Source organism: Monodon monoceros, unplaced genomic scaffold (assembly GCF_005190385.1).
Source record: "Monodon monoceros isolate NGI ecotype Baffin Bay Population unplaced genomic scaffold, NGI_Narwhal_1 Super_Scaffold_1, whole genome shotgun sequence".
NCBI lineage: Eukaryota > Metazoa > Chordata > Mammalia > Artiodactyla > Monodontidae > Monodon > Monodon monoceros.
The window spans coordinates 79,272,817-79,291,328 of NW_021703765.1; the positions used below are offsets into that span (position 1 = coordinate 79,272,817).

The 18,512-nt window shown below is 52.5% G+C and overlaps 1 protein-coding gene across 13 annotated transcripts in view; it reads right to left on the reverse strand.

Moving 5' to 3' along the window:
• Positions 1 to 18,512, reverse strand: part of KDM2B (lysine demethylase 2B) — a 124,151-nt gene that overhangs the window by 66,157 nt on the left and 39,482 nt on the right. For all 13 annotated transcript variants that reach the window (XM_029232813.1, XM_029232777.1, XM_029232766.1 and 10 more), the window contains 5 exons: positions 17,133 to 17,226; positions 15,939 to 16,092; positions 8,773 to 8,888; positions 2,957 to 3,083; positions 355 to 836 (listed from right to left, as the gene is read on the reverse strand). In XM_029232813.1, coding sequence (XP_029088646.1) covers positions 355 to 836; positions 2,957 to 3,083; positions 8,773 to 8,888; positions 15,939 to 16,092; positions 17,133 to 17,226 — 973 coding nt within the window. The remainder of the gene's footprint in view (positions 1 to 354; positions 837 to 2,956; positions 3,084 to 8,772; positions 8,889 to 15,938; positions 16,093 to 17,132; positions 17,227 to 18,512) is intronic.

Consider the following 18,512-nt stretch of genomic DNA (forward strand, 5'->3'; position numbering starts at 1 on the left):
GCAGCAAGTCTTCCTGACCAGGATGGAGGAGTCTGTGCCCAGGCCCAAAAACAGCACCACCGGTGCACTGTAGGCAGTAACGCCTACTTCCCTTGAAGCCTCAGATTTTCAACAAGTCCTGAGAGAAAGTTCATTGTCAACTGCAGAGCCAGCTTCCACCATGAGATCCCCCTGCAAGTCTCAACAGTGGCCTCTGCTGGGACACCCTAGATGGGCTTGCTTAGACCAAAGGCCCCTCTCCGCACATGGACGTACCCCCAGGACAGTCTGCACCAAGCCCCCCGGAGCTGAGCTGCCCTCAGGAACCTGCCCGGCCCTCCTCAGCTGCCCAGCCCGAGGTGACCCCCTGCCCACCTTCACACCCTCCAGGAGTGCCTGGGGGTCCTCGATGCCCTCAGGAACACACTTCTTGTTCTCCGGGAGGGATTCAAGTTTCTCCACCAGAGCTTTCAGGCCCTTCAGTTCAAACTCGGTGAGGTGGGTCCATTTGGCAGAGACCTCGGTGGCGGGAGAGCCGGTGGGCGTCTTGGGGTAGTCTATGGGCACCGTGGCGGACTTCACGCTGTCTTCTGACTCATTCGACAAAGTCCTTTTGAGGAACCGCATGGCAGGTGCTTTGGGCTTCTTCCCGGGGGCCTCCGGGTCCTCGGAGGGGGTGCTGCTGGGCGAGGCAGGGCCATCGGTGGGAGCTTTGGGCGTCTTATCTGCACCCTCCTCCTCTTCCTCCCCCTCCCCCTCCTTCTCCTCCTCCTGGGGCTGCTGCTCACAGGACTCCTCCTCCATCTCCAGCCAGGAATCAGATGAGAAGCCGTCTATGCTGGGCTTTCTTGGGGCATCTACGGGGTGGGGAGGCGGGGAGAATGTCACAAGAAAGACTGAGATGAACACCCCAAACTCCCTGTTGGAAGTAACCAGGACCCCCACGCACTATCCCTCCCCTTTACCCTGCAGATCGAGCTCTTTTGACAATTCTAATGGCCTCTGCCTCCCTCAGGCTCTAGAAAGGCTAGGGTCAGTCAGAGCTCTGCTTTTTCCCAGCCGTGTGTACCCTGACAGGTTGCCTCACCTCTCTGAACACATCTGGCATTGTACCTTTCAGTATGTAAAAATAAGGCAAAAAGAGCACATATTATATGATTCCATTCATATGAAATGTCCAGAACAGGAGGAAATCTATAGAGAATGAAAGTAGATGAGTGGTTGCTTAGGGCTGAGGGCATGGGCGTGGGGTGAGAGGAGGAGGGGGTAGCTCAAGAGTACAGAGTTCCTTCTGGGATGATGAACATGTTCTAAAAACTGACTGTGCTGATGTTTGCACAACCCTGGGAATAGACTAAAAACCACTGAATGGTACACATTAAATGGGTGAATTGTATGATATATAAACTATATCCCAAGAATATGCTGTTTCAAAATACAGGCAAAGAATACTTCCCCTGAAGGCTTGTAGCGAGGATTAAATAAGGCATCACAGAGCACAGTTCCTGGCACACAGCTAGCACTCAAAAAAAGTGAGGTGTCTCCCGAACGTCCCCCCTTCTCTTTGGCAGATGGACTGGAGAGGCAGGGGGAAACAGTGGCAAGAAAATTTAAGAAAAAAGTGGGCACCAAGGACCCAAGCATTGCCTCAACATTTCCTCTCTAGCCTGGAATGAAATCAGGAACTTTCTTCTATGGCCCTAAATTTCCAAATGAGAGAAGTGACCCTCAGTTGCCTGGTCCTGGGGACTGCCACAAAAATCAAGCCTCTGGTCCCCACGGGAACGTGTAGCTACTGCAACAATAGAGGTTGTCACACTACTTCACAGTCATTTCCCATCTCCTATCGGCTGGAAACTTCAGAAGAGCCAGCTGTAGGATTTTGGTATTTTTCAACGCCTGAATCATCTAACAGGAATGAAACTCACAAGAGAACCACCCCCACCCCACCCCACCCCCAGCCAACAGAACTGAACTTCCAGGAGGCACTCCCCAGTAAAGACCCCAGGAGAAACATTTCCCCATCACATGTCTGCCCTGAAACCCCTAATGTCAGGAGGGGAGTCAAGGGAAGGAAGGAAGAGGCTTAGAGTGAGAAAAAAAAAAAAAGAATCTAAAACTCTTGGAGATTGCAGGAAAAATCGTGCAGACCCTAACAGAGGCAGACCAGTCACGTTTTTCTATCCCATGATGAGAAAGATGCAGTGAATGAGGCACTGTGACTCTAGCATCCAGGAAAACCCTTCGGCAGCAACAGCACAGAGGCAGAAGGGAAGAAGCATGTTCTTCCTACAGATCGCTCTTCGGGGCTGTCACAGCTAGATGTAACTTTAGGGCGGGTGCCTGTGAGTCAAGACTCAAGGACTGAGCCATTTTGGGGGGATGATGTCCCTTTAAGTAATGGCAGCATGGCAGGGCGTTGCAGCTGTGGCTTATAAACGCTCTCTCCCTGCCTCCGTCAAAACCACCCACTGCTCTGCCAAGCTTGCATCCCCAGCCCTGGTCACCCCTCCCTCTGGCTTATAGCTGGCCTGGGTTTTGAGGGACTGGCTGCATCTCTTAGGCCTGCTTCTATATAGACAAAAACCTAACCCCCAACACAGGGAGAAAAAAGAATCAGCTGGTGTCCAGGGAGGGATTCAAAAAAAGAACCAGGATTCTTTGCTCTGTAGGGAGCCTGTCTCAGCAACCATGCCCAGGACTGGCCCCACCCCACATCTGCATAGTCAACTAGCAAGACCTGGGGGCCCCCAAGATGACTCTGTTGGGGTCACAATTTCCTTCTCTTGGACTCTGTATTCCAAGTGGGAAACTGACAAGGATGGCTTCCTCTCCCCTCCTCAAGGGTCTCTAGGAATCTGCTGACATTCAGGCTCAAAAGAATTCCCAGAACCCAGGACTCCCAAAGTCCCACTGAAAAAAATTATTCCTGCCCCAGCTGAGCCGTCGAGGTGGTCGGACTGCAAGGCTCACTCACCAATAAGCATTGATTCTCTCTGGTATTCCTGAGTGAGGTAGGACCGCTGGGTCACACAGTACACGTATCTCTCCAAGACATACCAGCACATCTCATAGTAGAAGGGGTAACGGAATTTGGGCTGCACCTGAAAGCAAAGATCCAGGTGCATAGGTCAGTTTCTGGACGGCAGAGGGGAAAGGAGGGAGAGAACGGCACTGGGGTTGGGGGAGGGGAAAGTTCCTGGGGGTGGGAGTTATTTTCATAATCTTAGCAAGAGCACAAATGATGGGAAGGAAAAATGGGGGGTGGGCTGGAGGGAAGTGCTGGAAGGGGCAAGATACCAGCATGCACAAATGAGGAGGAAGAGCGGGTGAAGAGGCCTATGTAAGAGCATCATTTCAAAGGTCCCTGAGCTTTGCACCGGGAAAGCTGTACGGGGTCCACTTTGTGCTTCTGTGAGATGCAGAGAAAAAGAGTTGTCCCCTGACCTGCTGACAGAGGGTGCGGTACCTGCGGATGCGAGCCCCTGCCTGATTCTAGCTACAACAGGCACAGGCTCCTTGCTGGTTCTCCAAAATTCTTGCATTGACTCTACTACCCCTCCCTCCCACCTTGAAAAACAGAAATCAAACCCCAAACCTTACCCATTTGCAGAGACAGGCAGTCAAGCATATCCAGTACCCAAAGAGGGAGGCCACAGGAGGTGGACCAATGAGGATGGAGGGGGCGTGGCCTCTCCTACCACAGGGGTGGGGCCTCAGAGGGGTCCACCTCCTGCTCCTCCCCCACAACACCTGGCACTTCCAGCCTGTATCTCCACAGATGACTCCCTCTGACACAAGTTCCTGGTGTGACCCTGGACCATCCTAACACTGGGGAACACAACCCCGGGTCTGGAGCAGCAGTCCAGCTGGAGATCCCCTTTTGGCTGTTTCTTACAGGGGAGGAAGTATAGGTGCAGAGAGCTTTGTGCATCAGAGCTGTGAAAAGGCCCAGCCCCAGGGGGATTCTGATGGGTGGCAGCACGGGGTCTACACCGATGAGATGGCAGCAAGACATGGGGAGGAAGAAATACCACTGATGGCCCTGACACAGGAACAGCCTTTCAGAAACTACATCCCGAGCAGGCACGGGTGGTGGGAGGTGGTCCCTGTCTCCCATGTCTGGGCCCTCTTCTGCGAGGCCACACGTGGATCCCACACGTCCACACTCACTCCTGGACCCTCTCACCAAGGGTGGGTCTGCCTTGAGGGACCTGTGCAGGAGCCAGATACCCCTCCTCACCTCTCCTGTCCTCCAGGAACTCAGGGAGTTGGATGTCAAGGAAGAACACTCTCCCACCTTGCTTTGCTCACAACCAACAGGCGACATTCTACATCTGGGAGGAAGGCGAATTGAATACAAGCTCACCTAGGTGCTCCATCTGCCCTAAAATACTATTTTCCTGTGTCTCTCAGTGCCCACCTGGAAAAGACCCCCACCCTGCCCTCTGAGAGTCTCAGCTCCAGTTCCCCATCCACCCCAGGCCCCACTGACTCAGTTTCCAGCTGCGAGGCCTTTTTCCCACACTGGGGGCGCCTCGCTTCTCCCATCTGCGTCCTGGGTCCATTTGACCTCCCTGCCTCTGGTGGATGGTGTGCTTTGGAATGAGATCCTGGCCGCCACATGCTTTTGAGCTCCTCGGGGGGATGCATGGAGTTGGGAACATCATCTAGCGGTTTCCTTGGCTCCAGCTACTTTCCCGAGAACCCCAGTTTTATCGCTGGGAGAGTATTAATCTTTTTCCAGTCATTGAATCAGTGTCCTCCAGAGTTTGAAAAGGAGAAAAAGGCTCTTTGGCCTGAGGCAGACCCTGTCCTCCTGTGAAGAGAGTTTGGGGAGGGGGCAGTTCTCAGCCCCACCCCCACTCCAGAACAAGGGCCAAGCAATTTTGAAACAAATCATCAAAACCTACAGAGCAGGCTGAGGACAGGCAGGCCTGCCTCTTCTCAGACCCTCACTCACATCTCCCGACTTGATTGGTAAAACACTCAAGTTACTTTTGACTTTTCAAATTTGGGAAACCATCTGAGCCAATCTGCCCTGATGGGCACCATGGCGCCTGAGAATCTTTCTAGGTTAGGAAAAAAAAAATTTTTTTTTTTTGGCTGTAGTTCAGGAGAGGAAGATAAGTCTCCCCTCATTGTTGCTGAACCCAAGGGAAACCAGCTGGGTGAAAACAAATGCTGATGAAGGAATTCAAATTCTTTTTCGTTTTATTTTTTTTAATTTTTTTTTTTTTTCCAAGAGAGCACCACAGGGAACAAAACTTGCAAAGAATTGACTTACAAACAGGTTGTCGCCTTCCACCCTTCGCCTTCAAAAGGTTTCAGCCACATGCCTGGGAACATTAAACACACGATTGCTCAACATTATTTGTTGACAGCTTCAGAGCCTCATCAAATTGAGTTGTTCACCGAAAGGCAAGGCAGTCAGAAAGCAGGCCATGCTCCCAGCCTGGGGGTGGGTAATCAATCTATCAGTGGGTCTCAAGGGGTCAGTTTGAGTTCCCCAAGGTTCATTTGAGTGGCACCTGGCCTAAGCCCTTCCTCTTGGAGCTGAGTGACCTTAGGAGATCAGAACCAAAGATGTTTTGGTGCATCTACAACTCCCAGGTCTCAAGGACTTGAAAAACTAAAATATCAGGGTGGGTGGGAAGTGTCTTAAAATTTGTTTTTCTCCTGGAAAAAAAAAAAAAAAGTCAATGGAAGAAAAAAAAATCCAATGGTAGGGGAAAGGTGAGAGGAAGGGTAAATTATTTGCAATTTCCAAATAGATTCACTGGCTGAGAGGGAATAGGGCATGTTGGCATTACCTTTCCTGAGAAGGCTGCTTTCACTAGAGCCATTAGGGAAAAAAAAAAAAGATAAATATAAGAGAGATGGCAGTTTAATGATCAATTGGACCATTCCTATCCCTTATCAAGCTAACTGGAGTAAAAATATGTAGTGAGAGTTGTCGAGATGTTATCTTCAAATAATAAACATGCAACACAACCATTCTTTGGTGTAGCTCTTCACCCCTCTGCTTATCTTTAGAATGAGAGGGGAAAGATTTAATCTACAAAAGGGGGTCGGGAAATGAAAAACCCCCCAGTCCCAGAATGCCTGCACCTGTGCGTGCTTGCCTTATGGACAAGCAGGGTAAAGTCACCTATCACGCAGCCCAGAAAAATTCAAATCATGAGAGCAAGACATGCTTCCTACACATAGGAGAACACTGGGGTTCCCCTGGTCTCTATGGGGAGGTCCCCCATCTTGGGCCACAAAAGCAAATTATCTTTCTAAAACAAACCCACACCATGGGGCTTAGAGACTGACAGTTTCCTCTGTCCCACCCTCAGCATTTGGTTTCCAAGCAAAGCCATGTTTTAGGACTCTTGAAAAACTATTTTTAAATGGCCATAACCTTCTTAAGAAAGCTCGCAGGGATATAAAGAATTAAGTTGTAGCGAGCTGACAAGGAGCCCTGGCATTTTATCTGGCTTCCAGTGCTCTCTCTTCCCAGCATCTTTTGTCTGCCTTGGCTCCTAAGACATAAACAATTGGGCCTTGTAGCCAAGCCCTCTCCAAAGACCAGAAATCAAAGCAGATTAAACAGCCTGCCGCTGGTTCCCGCCCAGCCTGCCTGCCTGCCCGCCTGCCCCCCCCCCCCGTCCACCTGCTTCAGGAAACCAGATGGGGTGCCCACTGAGACAACAGGGACAGTGAGCCTTGGGGGAGGGGGAGCTGCCATACTCATCTCCACGTGGGTGCGATATCCCATGGCAGCTCAGCATGGTGCTCGGGGTTCTACTCCATTACCCTCCCTCCCACCTCCCACAGACAGGGGAGGGGATCTGGGCTCCTAACGGAATGATGGGGCCCAAATCCACTGAGATGTATGATCCAGATTCCCTGGGGGAGGGGGACGGCTGCCAAGTGAGTTGCTGAAGCCTTTAGAAATCCCAGCCTGACTCTGGCTTTCAGGAATTGCCTGGAAAGTTGTGGGCTTGACTTTTTTCTCCTTTTCTATCCCACACCTACTTGTCTGCTCACACACAAACTGGCCCATCCTTCAGGGATGGCCAAAGAACAGTTGGCCAGAGTCCCAGACAACACTTGACCCAGATGATAAGATGACCACTCATACCCAAATGGTGCCTTTCTCTAGAACGCCACAGGGCAGCATCCCCCAGACCAGGGCAGGGATTGGCCTCCCTGCCAGACCGGGAAAGGGATGGTAGGCAGGCAACAGAAAAGAGAGGCACAAAAATCCACAAAGCAAGACCCAGTCTCTGCGGATCTGGGCATCCCAGCAGCAAACTAGCCTATCTGAAGAATGCGCATTTGACCTTGTTAACACACCTACCTGCCCACTGAATATGGTTCAAAGTGGTCCCCAGGAAACTCTTGGAAGAGGTCCCTCAACACTGGGGCTATTAAAAAGGTCAGATGCATACACACTGGCTAAGACTTTGACTCATGTATGTGATTCCATGCAGACCAAGGCCTGGAAACAAGACCAAGAAAGGCATGAACCCTGGGCACAGAGTATCTGCTTCTATGAGATGTTTCCTTAGGGTCCGGGCCTGACAACCCTCTCTGGGAAAAAAGTCAACTCCAAGGCAAAGCCCAAGAAGACCAGGTGTGGTCTATCCATACAATGGAATATGATTAAGGCATAAAAAGGAACAAAGCACTGACAAATACCACAACGTAGATGAACTTGAAGACACGATGTTAAGTGAAAGAAGCCAGACCAAAGGACATTTTATATGATTCCATTTACATAAAATATCCAGAACAGGCAAATCCATAGAGATAGAAAGCAGACCAGTGACTGCCAGAGGCTGGGGAGGGGGGACTGGGGAGTGACTGCTACTGAGTATGGGGTTTCTTTGGGGTGATGAGAATGTCTTAGAATTAGAAATGATGGCTGCACAGCACTGTGAATGTGCTCAATGCCACTGAGTTGTGCACTTTGTGTATGTGGATTATATCTCAATTAAAAAAAAAGAAAGACAGAAGCAATATTTGAAGAACTATAAGAGAAAAGAAGAAGTAGGCCCTTTTTGCACCAGTTTCCCACTCTCAGACCTGTCTCAAATGCCTGGGGACACTGGGTCAAGTTCCAGCAAGGAAGAGCCAGTGCTTTTCAGAGGAACCTCATGGAATGGAACAGAGCACGGCAGAGGGCCCATTGTCAAGTATCTGAGCCTTGGCCCCTGCTCCTAGGGCATGGGGCTGGGGGTGGGATGCAGTGTCTGAGAAACCATCAAGGAGAAAAGGGGACCGCCCCCCCGCCAGCCACAAGCAGACATTGAGGCAGAACTCAGATAGTCCCTGGGGGACTCACAGACACTGGCTTCCTCGGGGTCCTACATCACATCTGGGGCCCCCACATGGTCAAGACCTGACCTGCCTTCCAAGGTCCAGCCCCCGCCCCCTGCTCCAAACCACCACCACAACAGCCATGAAATCCCCCCACTCCCTCACATCCCTTCATACACGTGGGAAGAAGGAAGAGGCACGGTTCCTGACATCTCACGGTGCTTTCTCAAGAGATACTTCCTCTTCAACAGGGGGTTTCGGCTGTCACCAGCCTGGAGGTGAACAGAAACTCCCGGGGCTCTGGGTGGGGCTCTCGCGGGCACCCACTGCCCTGCAGAACCAGGACCAAGACCCAGCTTGAGGCAGGGAGCAGGAGGGACAAGGGACCAGAAAGGACTTCGGAATGACCGTCCCATGCGCCCCAAGCACCAGGCAGAGCTCGGGGGCCGGTGTGGCCACGAGAAGAAAAGGAAGCCGCCTCACCCGCGTTCTGTCCTCGATCTCGTAGATCCGCAGCTGCATGGGCACGTTGAAGCTGTGCAGAATGTTTCCGCCGAACACCAGAGAGTCTACGGGGGTGTAGACTGCATGGATCCAGCCTGGGGTGGGGAGGGCACAGAGAGGGTCAGCCACTGGCCCTTTGGGGGCCCCCATTATGCCCACATGCAGGAGGGCGCAGGAGGCCCAGGTGAGCACCCAGGGCCAGAGGGAGGATGCTCGGGCTGCCTGACGCAGAGGGCTGAGGTCCTGGCTGGCCTAGAGGACCCAGACCCACAGCCCCACTGACTGCTGCTGGCAGTGACCCCTGGCTAGCTCAAGTCGGTCCTGGGCAACTGCAGACCAACCCCCTTGTCCTGAAGACCTTGGTGATAAAGTGTTACAATGGACCTGGCTGCAGCAGCCAACAGAGAGGCAGGCCCTGTCCCTCTCCCCTGCAGGCCAGGGAGCTGAAAACCCCTCACTCAGGCTACTCATATGTCCTTAAGCCTTTTCCTCATCATCCCAGCGACCATCCATCTCAGGAGGTGTCAAGGATTGCTCGGGGCCACAACTAAGGGTCGTGACATCCCGCCAGAACCCAGATGCCTCCTCTGCCCGAAGCCACCCCCTGCCATCAAAATCCTCCAAGGCCCATTTCCAGGCAGTCTCCTCTACCACATGACACCTGCAGAAGCTCTGCTTCTGCTCTGCCCCAAGTCTCTCTCCTGCTGACTGCAGCTTATTAACACCTTGGGGCACGGCTTTTTCATCTCCCTGAGCTCCTGGCCCAAAGGCTGGCACTGCAATCATGAGAAGGATAACTGAGGACTACCTTTGTGCCAGGCACTGGCCTGAGGGCTTTACAGGGCTCCTCTCATTTAATCTTCACAAGATCCCTCCAAGGTACATGCGACATTCACCCCCAAATTACGGACGAGAAGGCTGAGCCACAGGAAAGTGAAGTCACTTATAAGGACTGGGACCCAGGGAGTTGGCCTCCGCTTGGTCCATGAAGGCTAGAGACAAAGCAAGCCGCCTAATTCCTTCAATGATGGACTGAACGTGTGTCCAGTGCTCAACAGTCCTCCATGCAGCTCCTGGCTACCATACTGGACAGTGCAGAGTGAGGGGAGGGGTGGCATTATAACCCACTCCCATTTACAGATGCTGAAACCCAGGCTCCGAGAAGTAAGTCACTTGCTGAATGATGTCACAGCAGGTGAGCGACAGCGGCTCCATTTTTAACTGCCATGCTGCACTGCCGCTACATCACAGGCTTATTAGCACAGGCCTGGGAGTCCCGGGAGACAGGCCTGCGAACACGGAGGGGAGGCAAAAAGGGAACCAAGAAAGACAGAGGCGAAGACAAGGACAGGCAGAGGCCAAGGGACTCACGGTGAAAGACAGAGGGTCAGCAGAGGGGAAAGGGGACAGACAGGGGCAACCTGAGATCCCAAGCCCTCTCCATAACCCTGAGGCTAATTCATTTGCTCGGAGGCAAAGTATAGAGGCCTCCCCGCCCACACCGAGCGGGAGCAGTTCCAGCCTCTTTCCTCAGTGAGCCGAACACGCCAGCCCTGAGTCACAGGCAGCCACGGGTGGCCACGGCTGCCAGGAGCCGGGCTGCCACCTGGGAAGAGAGCTCGGAGGCTGCGAGGCCACTGCTGGCATCTGTGTCAACACTCTGGGCGGCGGGCCCTCCCCTGCTAGGGACAATCGGTGGGACAGACCTGGTGGCGCTCAGGGGAAGGCAGGGGCAACCCGCCAGCCAGGAGCACAGGAGCAAAGGCTTTACGTAACCTGTTTCTGCGGCTACCCGCCCACAGCTCTGGCTGCCGCTCTGCCCGCCAGGTGTGCCCTTGCAGGGCTACCTGGGCTCCTTCCCCACCACCTCCCTGCCCCCCGCCCCGCCCCGTGCAGCAGTGCGGCTGCGCCTCTAAAGTCCCAGTTTCCCGGTTTCCAGGACTTCCCTGGCGATCCAGTGGTTAAGACTCTGCGCCTCCACTGCAGGCGGCACAAGTTCTATCCCTGGTCCAGGAACCAAGATCCTGCAGGCCCCGCGGCGAGGCCAAAAAAAAACAAAAAAAACAAGTCCCGTTTTCCACATCTGCTTCAGCCTCTCCGCCTCAGCTGTGTACCAGCTGATATTCTCAACTGTACATTTTTTTTTGTTTCCACCAAGCGGAGCCACACTGTCTATTACTATTGTTGTTACCACCATCAGCATTATTCAAGCAACATTTCCTAAGACTGGGACCTAGGACAGCCGGGTTTCAAGCACATGCTCATGGTAGGGTGAAGCCTGAATGGGACAAAGGTTCCTGGGTCCCTTTCCTATGCTCCTCGCATGCCCACCTAATGCCTATGAAAGCCCATGTCCGGGGACCCGGGTTGGAGACTGTCCCCAGTGCTGACTCACCACGTGGCCTGGGGCACCTGCCTGTCCCCTCTCCTGGCCTCCACGTGCCCGTGTGAAATGAAGAAGACCACTGCTTCCCTTGTAAGAACTCAAACCGTGTGAGCAACTGCCACTGATACTCGTGGTAGTCCCGTCCATCACGAGGGCTTTGGAAAGAACGGCACCCTCGTGAATCTGCATTCATCAGCCCCGGACTCTCCCTTCTGGAAACGCAGACTCACTTGACTTACATCTATTCCCCTGATGTGAGAGGTGCTGTTGCAAGGAGAGGGGCAGGGAATCTGTACTGACATTCCAGGGGTTCTAGAAGCTTCTCTCCACTCTCCTCTCCTCCCCAGGCCAGTGCCTCGCAGGTAGGTCAGGCAGCCTGGCCTGGATTAGAGTCACTGCCCAGTCCCTGCCCCCAGCCCTCCTCACATCTGCTCCATTACTTAAACACTTGCTTCTAGGACTTCCCTAGTGGTGCAGTGGTTAAGACTCGGCGCTTCCACCGCAGGGGGCGCTGGTTCCATTCCTGGTCGGGGAACTAAGATCCCACATGCAGTGCAGTGCGGCCAAAAAATTTTTTAAATTTAAAAAAAGTAAAAAGATTTTTAAAAAAAAAGTTTTTTAAATAAACAATTGCCTCCGGAAGAACCAGGGAGTGGAAATAAAGCATTCAGAAGCCCCATCTGAATCCACCCTCCCGATACTCATTCATTGCATCCCAGGAAGCACGAGAGAGCAAGTTTTCCCAGACTGGTGACTGCACCGAGGATGCTGGCATCTGCCTCCTGCTTCCAGGCCAGAGTCTCCAACAACATGAAGGCGACAACAGAGGCTATCAGGCCACGCGACAAGGGACAGATCCAGCCACGAAAGGAAATCAGGCGACCCACAAAACCAACTGACGGGTATTCTCTGGGACATGAAGGGCCGAGAAGGCCGCGGGGGAACATGGTGTCTGACCCACAGCCCAAACGCTCAGGGTTCGGAATGAAAAGGCCCCTGACCCACATCTGTGTGGCTGCTGCAGGGATAAACCCAAAGGTCCCAGAACTCAGGGGTGCCTCACAGAGGCCCACGGCCCTCAGGAGCATCCACGAACTCCCTGTGCTGGCCCAGGCCCGGGGCTGGGCACTGTGGCTGCCAGGATGAAGCCAGGATGGCCTCTCCTCTCTGGGACCTCATAGCTGGTACCAGGGGCCCAAACTGCCAGGCCACGGGCTGCATCAGACCCAGGGACATGTACAGTTTGACCCACCTGTGTTATCAAAATGGGGAAATTTCCGGCTTCCCTGGTGGCACAGTGGTTAAGAATCTGCCTGCCAATGCAGGGGACACGGGTTCGAGCCCTGGTCCAGGAAGATCCCACATGCCGCGGGGCAACTAAGCCTGTGCACCACAACTACTGAGCCAGCGAGCCACAACTACTGAGCCCATGTGTTGCAACTACTGAACCCCATGTGCCTAGAGCCCATGCTCTGCAACAAGAGAAGCCACCGCAATGAGAAGCCCGTGCACCGCAACAAACTGTAGCCCCTGCTCGCCGCAACTAGAGAAAGCCTGCGCACAGCAACAAAGACCCAATGTGGCCAAAAACAAAAACAAAACAATAAATAAATTTTTTTTAAAAAATGGGGAAATTTCACAAGGCTATCTGAAGTGCTTTCCTCTCCAGAAAAATGAGAAGCTGGGCCCACCAGGCCCTCCAGCCCTAACTGGCTGGAGCCGAGCAGCAATTCCCCAGTTTCCCAGAGCGCCTCCACCTCAGCCTGCTTCACTGCCAGCCCGTCTCTGCTCTGTACCCATTTCACAGATAGATCATCTCAGGTCCAAGAGATCAGGTCCTATTTATACTGTTAAATAGCTAGGAGTTACTGTTTCTCAGACTTGCCCAAGGCCTGAAGAACCACCACCTCTGAAGCATAGCTAGCACCCAACCCCTTCACCCTCAGACAAAAGAAGAAAAAGATAAACCAAGTCTCACAAAGATACTGTGACACTTAAAATCTTCCTAACCCAATGGCATCCACGAGCTTTCACAGAGCTGATGGGGAAGCTTGAGGCCAGCGTGAGGTAGGGCACATCGAAGGTCACACTGTGGAGGTGAAAACCCAGATCAGAGGTGGGAAATGCCAGAATTAGATTCTCCACTTTCCACACCCAAAAGCTCATGTGCAGTGGCGGGATTCCCCAAGGCTCTCTCCCCAAAGCCACATCCCAGCTACCACAAATCTCAGATGTGTGTCTGGTTCAGAGGGTGTGAGGACCCAAGATGCTCAGCTAGTTCAGTGACTCCAAAACTCTGGTCCTTTATTTTTCACTGGTTGACAACAAAATAAGAAAAATGAAGATGGCATAGATTTTCATAAACTCAAACCCATCAAATTTCAAGTAGTGACTGTCCTTTATTTTGGAATTATGTACTCCCATCTTTTTTAGTGTCAGAATAGTCCTCCTTTCATGAAACATCAGCAAAAGTAGCTGACAGGTTGTTTTTTTAAATTAGTGCCCATATTTAGCAAAACTACAAGATAATAACGTTGATATCAGTTCCCACCTTTTTTTTTTTAACTTCATGAAATCAATGTCTGGGAACCACATGTACACCCTGCCCTTGAGAAGGTGACAAATTCCAACTGTCCCTTTTTTGCTTCCCAAAATCCAGGGAAAAAATCCTGGTGTCTCACTCAAGACTGTTAGGGCCAAAAGTCTTTGCTGAATTCTAAATAGACTCCTACCAGCTGCAGTTCAAATCCGCGTCCCCTCTTCCTGCCTTCAACACACAGTCACACCCCTGCTGGGACTTAGATGCTGCTTCTTGAGACCTTTTCCTGCTTGCTTAAGGCACCAAAATTAACACCCTTCCCATCCCAGATCGGGGGAAAGCAATGGGCCACCTCTCGGTTCTGAAAAAGGCCCTGCGAGAAAAACGCCTGTCCTCCCAGGGAGGCTAAGGAGGCCTGCACTCAGGGGACAGAGTTGGGAGGGAGCCTGAGGATCCCAGAGTTCAGCCTCACCCTGCCCCCACTGTAGAGATGGGACAGTTGAGGCCCAGAGAGGGGAAGAGATCAGCCCAAAGTCACAAAGACGGCAGCAAGGCCAAGCGCACGCCAGCCTCCCTTTGAATCTACCAGGGCCAATCTTCCCACACCTGCAGTGGCCTTGAACACGCTGCAGGATACCACCTCCTTCCAGGCTGTGCTCCCTAAATGCTGTCCACCAACTACAATTCCCTCCTGTCCCAAGCAGCAGTCTCTCCCCTCCCAGAGTTAAGCAGCTCCAAGGATGCACCTGGGGCCCTGAAAACAAAGTCACCCCTACTAAACCCCGCCACCTCCAAATCCCAAACTTCCCTAATAGTGAAATCTCTGCCCAACTTTCTAGAAGAGCCCGCGTGTGCAGGTCCCATCCCCATGGTGGGAACTGCTACCACAACCGCTCCCCCTTCAGTTGACACTGACTTGATGTCCAGACCCAAGGCCAACTCCAGTCCAACTTAAGTGTGACCAGTTTCTCCATCCAATGGATCTTAGTGGCCTCAAAGGAGGCCTTGGACCCTAAGATCCAAGCTTCCACTCAGTGGCAATTTCCCTGCAGGCTCCTTGGCATATGGCCTCTACTTGTGTACCTCCAGTGACGGGGAGCTCAGTGCCTAGCAGAGCAACTCATTCCAATACCACTTGGCTATACCTTGTCTTCCAAGATATGATCCTTCAACTGGCCAATGGCCATTACCATACACCTTCACTTCCTGGGTAAAACAACCCAATTCCTCCTTCAAATTCACCTCACCTGATGTGGTATCCAGACTCTTCTCTCTCTCGAGGTTGACTTACCCATGAGGGTAAGTCATTACAACCCACGAGGAACACAGTCTCCTACATGTGGCCTGACCCTCTCACTCTATACAGTGGGACTGTCACCTCCCTCATGCTGGGTAAAACACTTCCACTAAAATGCAGCCTAAGATTCCCAGGTCATCTGCCACATCTACTAGTGACTCAGCCTGTAACTGGCCAAAAGCCCTCAGCCCATCTCCCAGGAGCTGTAGGCAAATAGGTCTCGGTTCACTCAGTCCTCACTACCACCCTGGGAAGTCTTCCATTTTACAGATGAGAACATTGAGGCACTGAGCTTAAGTCATTTTCAGGAAGTCAGGCTTGTAAGCAGCAGAGCAGGAATTTGAATTAGGGCGGGGCTTTCTGGCCCCAGGGCCCATGCTCTTAATTATTGCCCTCTGCTATAGTTGTAGTTAATTTTTTTTTTTTTTTTTTTTTAAAGGGGCGAGTGCAAGTACAGAAACTGACCTTGATCCCAATTACATTTCATCTTGTTCTGCAGGAAGGAAGCTGCCACTCTGGGCGCATTCCCCTCTACCCCTTCCCCTGGGCCAACTCCCCCTTCTCCCCTCCCCAGCCATCAGGATAAAGTTGCCCCTCCCCTCCCCACAGGACCACCCTCATCCTCACCCTCAGAAATCTCAGCAGGACATCTTGGAGGAAGGCATTCAAACTTCCCCTGAGGGAGGGCCCTCAGGAGGCTTTCTCCCCAAGAGAGAATTCTAGCCCACAGGCAGGAAAAAACAGGTAAGATGTGAGAGGCTATTTTTCCCTGCAGCCTGAGGCCTGCTTCTCTCCTTCTCTCAGGGACTGCCAAGGGCAAGGAGGCCCAGAGAAACCCCATCACTTGGCCTAAACACCTGGCTGAGGCCACCTGGCCAACAGGAGGCTGCTAAGAGCCCAGTGGCAGCCTTGTGGGAACCTACCGGAAGGGATGAAAAATGTGTAGCCCTGTTTCAGCTCAATTCTTTGGCATCGCTCCACACGGTCTCCCAGGAAGATGTCGCTCTGTTTGCCTGACAGCACCCACTCCTCGTACAGTGCCAAATTGTGCAAGGTTGGAGGAATCAGCCAAAAGATCTTAGAAGGAAAAGGAAGCAATCAGTTAAAGATCCAGGCCAAAGTCTGATTTCTTCCAGGCTCTGCCACAACCCAGAAGACAGCCCCACCTGCCTGGGAGCAGGGAGGATGGGGGAGGACACATCCCCGGAGACCCTTCCAGGACCAGGCCCAAAGGGTCTCTGGGGTGGCAGGGAAGGCTGTACCGCCCTTCTGGGACACCCCTTGCCCGCCTTTAGAGAATCTCCGTTCCAGCTGAAACACCAGGGTGGGAAGACTTCCTGGACTGAGTGGAACATTCTTTCTCCTGAGCCGTGGGCTTGTCAGGGAGGTGGGGGAAGCAAAAGAAGGGGAATTTCCTAAGTTGTAGGATAAAATGGCCCAATAAATAAAACCAGCTTGTGCTGGCTCTGGAGAAGGAGGAAAAACATCTGGAACCAAGAGGGATGACTTCCTACCCGGAATTTCTTCCAACACATTCGGTTAAGACAAATGCACACGCAGACCCAGAGGAGCAGGGCAGCACACACGTATTCTCAAGGAGCACCCACCTCCATGCAGGGACCCCTACGTCCCCACGTGGACATGCACACAGGAGCAGACACAGCAGGAGCACCCTGAACACATGCCTCACGTCCTTTCTCTGGGTGATGTCTGTCCCTAATGTAAACTGTTCTTGCAGGCAACTAGACTTTTAAGTTAAAAGGTCCCAGTGCTGGAGCTGAGATGACAGCTGGGGGAAATGAAATGCTGGAGGTTCTTGGGAGCCACATCTGGAGTTCTAATCTGGCCCAAGATACGTAGGACACTGGACTGGGCAAGCAGGTGTGAAAGGGTGACCAGATGTGATGCAAAAGAGTTGACCTTGACCTTTCCCTCCAGAAGAAGAAAAGAGGGTGAGGAGTTGACCTTGATCTTTCCCTCCAGAAGAAGACAGAGGGTGAGAAAGTCCTCACAGGGTGGGGTCTGGCTGGAGGCGGGGGCAGAAGCAGAAAGGTGAGCGAGCCCCTCCATGCACAAACAGCCAGGCGTGTACAGAGATCTGAAGAGACTCAACTCACCTTCCCACCCCGGAAAACATGGTACCAAACGGAAGTGCCTCCAAAGTCGATGTGGAAGTCAGTGAAACAACCTTTCACGCTCATCAGACAGTACCTGCAGCACAGAGGTGGGGAAGCAGAAAAACAATTCAATGCCTGAATCACAGGAGGCGAGCAAACAGCTTCAGAGATGCCTGACCTGCTGCCCTTTTATAAACGCTGACACTGGGGAATTTTCTTTTTTTTTAAGACCCAAATCTAATCGGAGTTCCCCATGGGGGAAGCCCCTGTGATCAGGTGGCGAATCTCAAGCATTGGCTACCTGCCCCCAAGGCTGGGAGAGGCATTTTTGTTTTCAGGTTCCCGCGAGAGAGCTGGCAACCCACAGGCCACTTGGTTCCTTCCTCGAAGACGGTTTTTACTCTTGCCCCACCCCTGCCTCCTACCCAAGCAAGAGGCTTCATTTCTGCTCCTTCCAGCTCCTATACCTGCAGTTCTCCCAAGCTGCCAGGCCCCTCTGCAGCAACTGGGCCCTCTGGAATTCAGCTGTAAACCACCTGCATAGCTTGCCAATTACTAGTCCCCATTCATCTCCTCATTCATTCAACAATCATGTACTGAGAGCCAACCAGTGGTCCAGCCCAGAGCCAGGCATGGCACTTAGAGAAAAGCATAAGACCCCTGCCATTAAGGATGAAACACTCTTAAGGGAGCGCGACCCTGGGAAAGTTAAATGGCAAGGCAAACTGCAAATGACTGCAAAGTAAGCAATGCAGCTGGAAGTACAAGGGTACCAGCCATAAAAGACCACAGTGTATAATTCCACGTATGAAATGTCCAGAGTAGGCAGATCTACAGAGACAGAGAGCAGGTTAGTGGTGGCCAGAGGCTGGGGGTGTTGGGAGGAAATGGGGAGTGACTGCTAATGGGTACAGGTCTTCGTTGTGGGGTGACAAAAATGTACCAAAATTGATGGTGGTTGCACAACTCTGTAAACATACTAAAAAACATTGAATTGTACACTTTAAGTGGATGAATGGTATGTGAACTGTACCTCAATAAAGCTGCTAAAAAAAAAAGTAAAGCGATAAAGACCCTCGGGGTGGCGGGGTGGAGTGGCAGAGAGGGAGGGAAGGAGTCAGAGAGGGAGAGCCCGGCCCTGAACGGCTTGGACAGAGGGAGGGCATTTGGGAGAAGAAACCTGCCAGCAGCCCCCCTTCTAAGCTCTAGCAACTGCCAGACAACCCACCCTTCCTTACAGGAACTCACCCGTCCCCTCCCTCCTCCCTCCACTTGCTGCCCTCCTAGGGGTGAGCAGAGCTTAGGAGGAGAGGGGACAGACAGGCTTCCAGGTCCCGGCCTGGCAGACGGCAGTGCCAGGGCCCCCTCCCTCTCACCCAC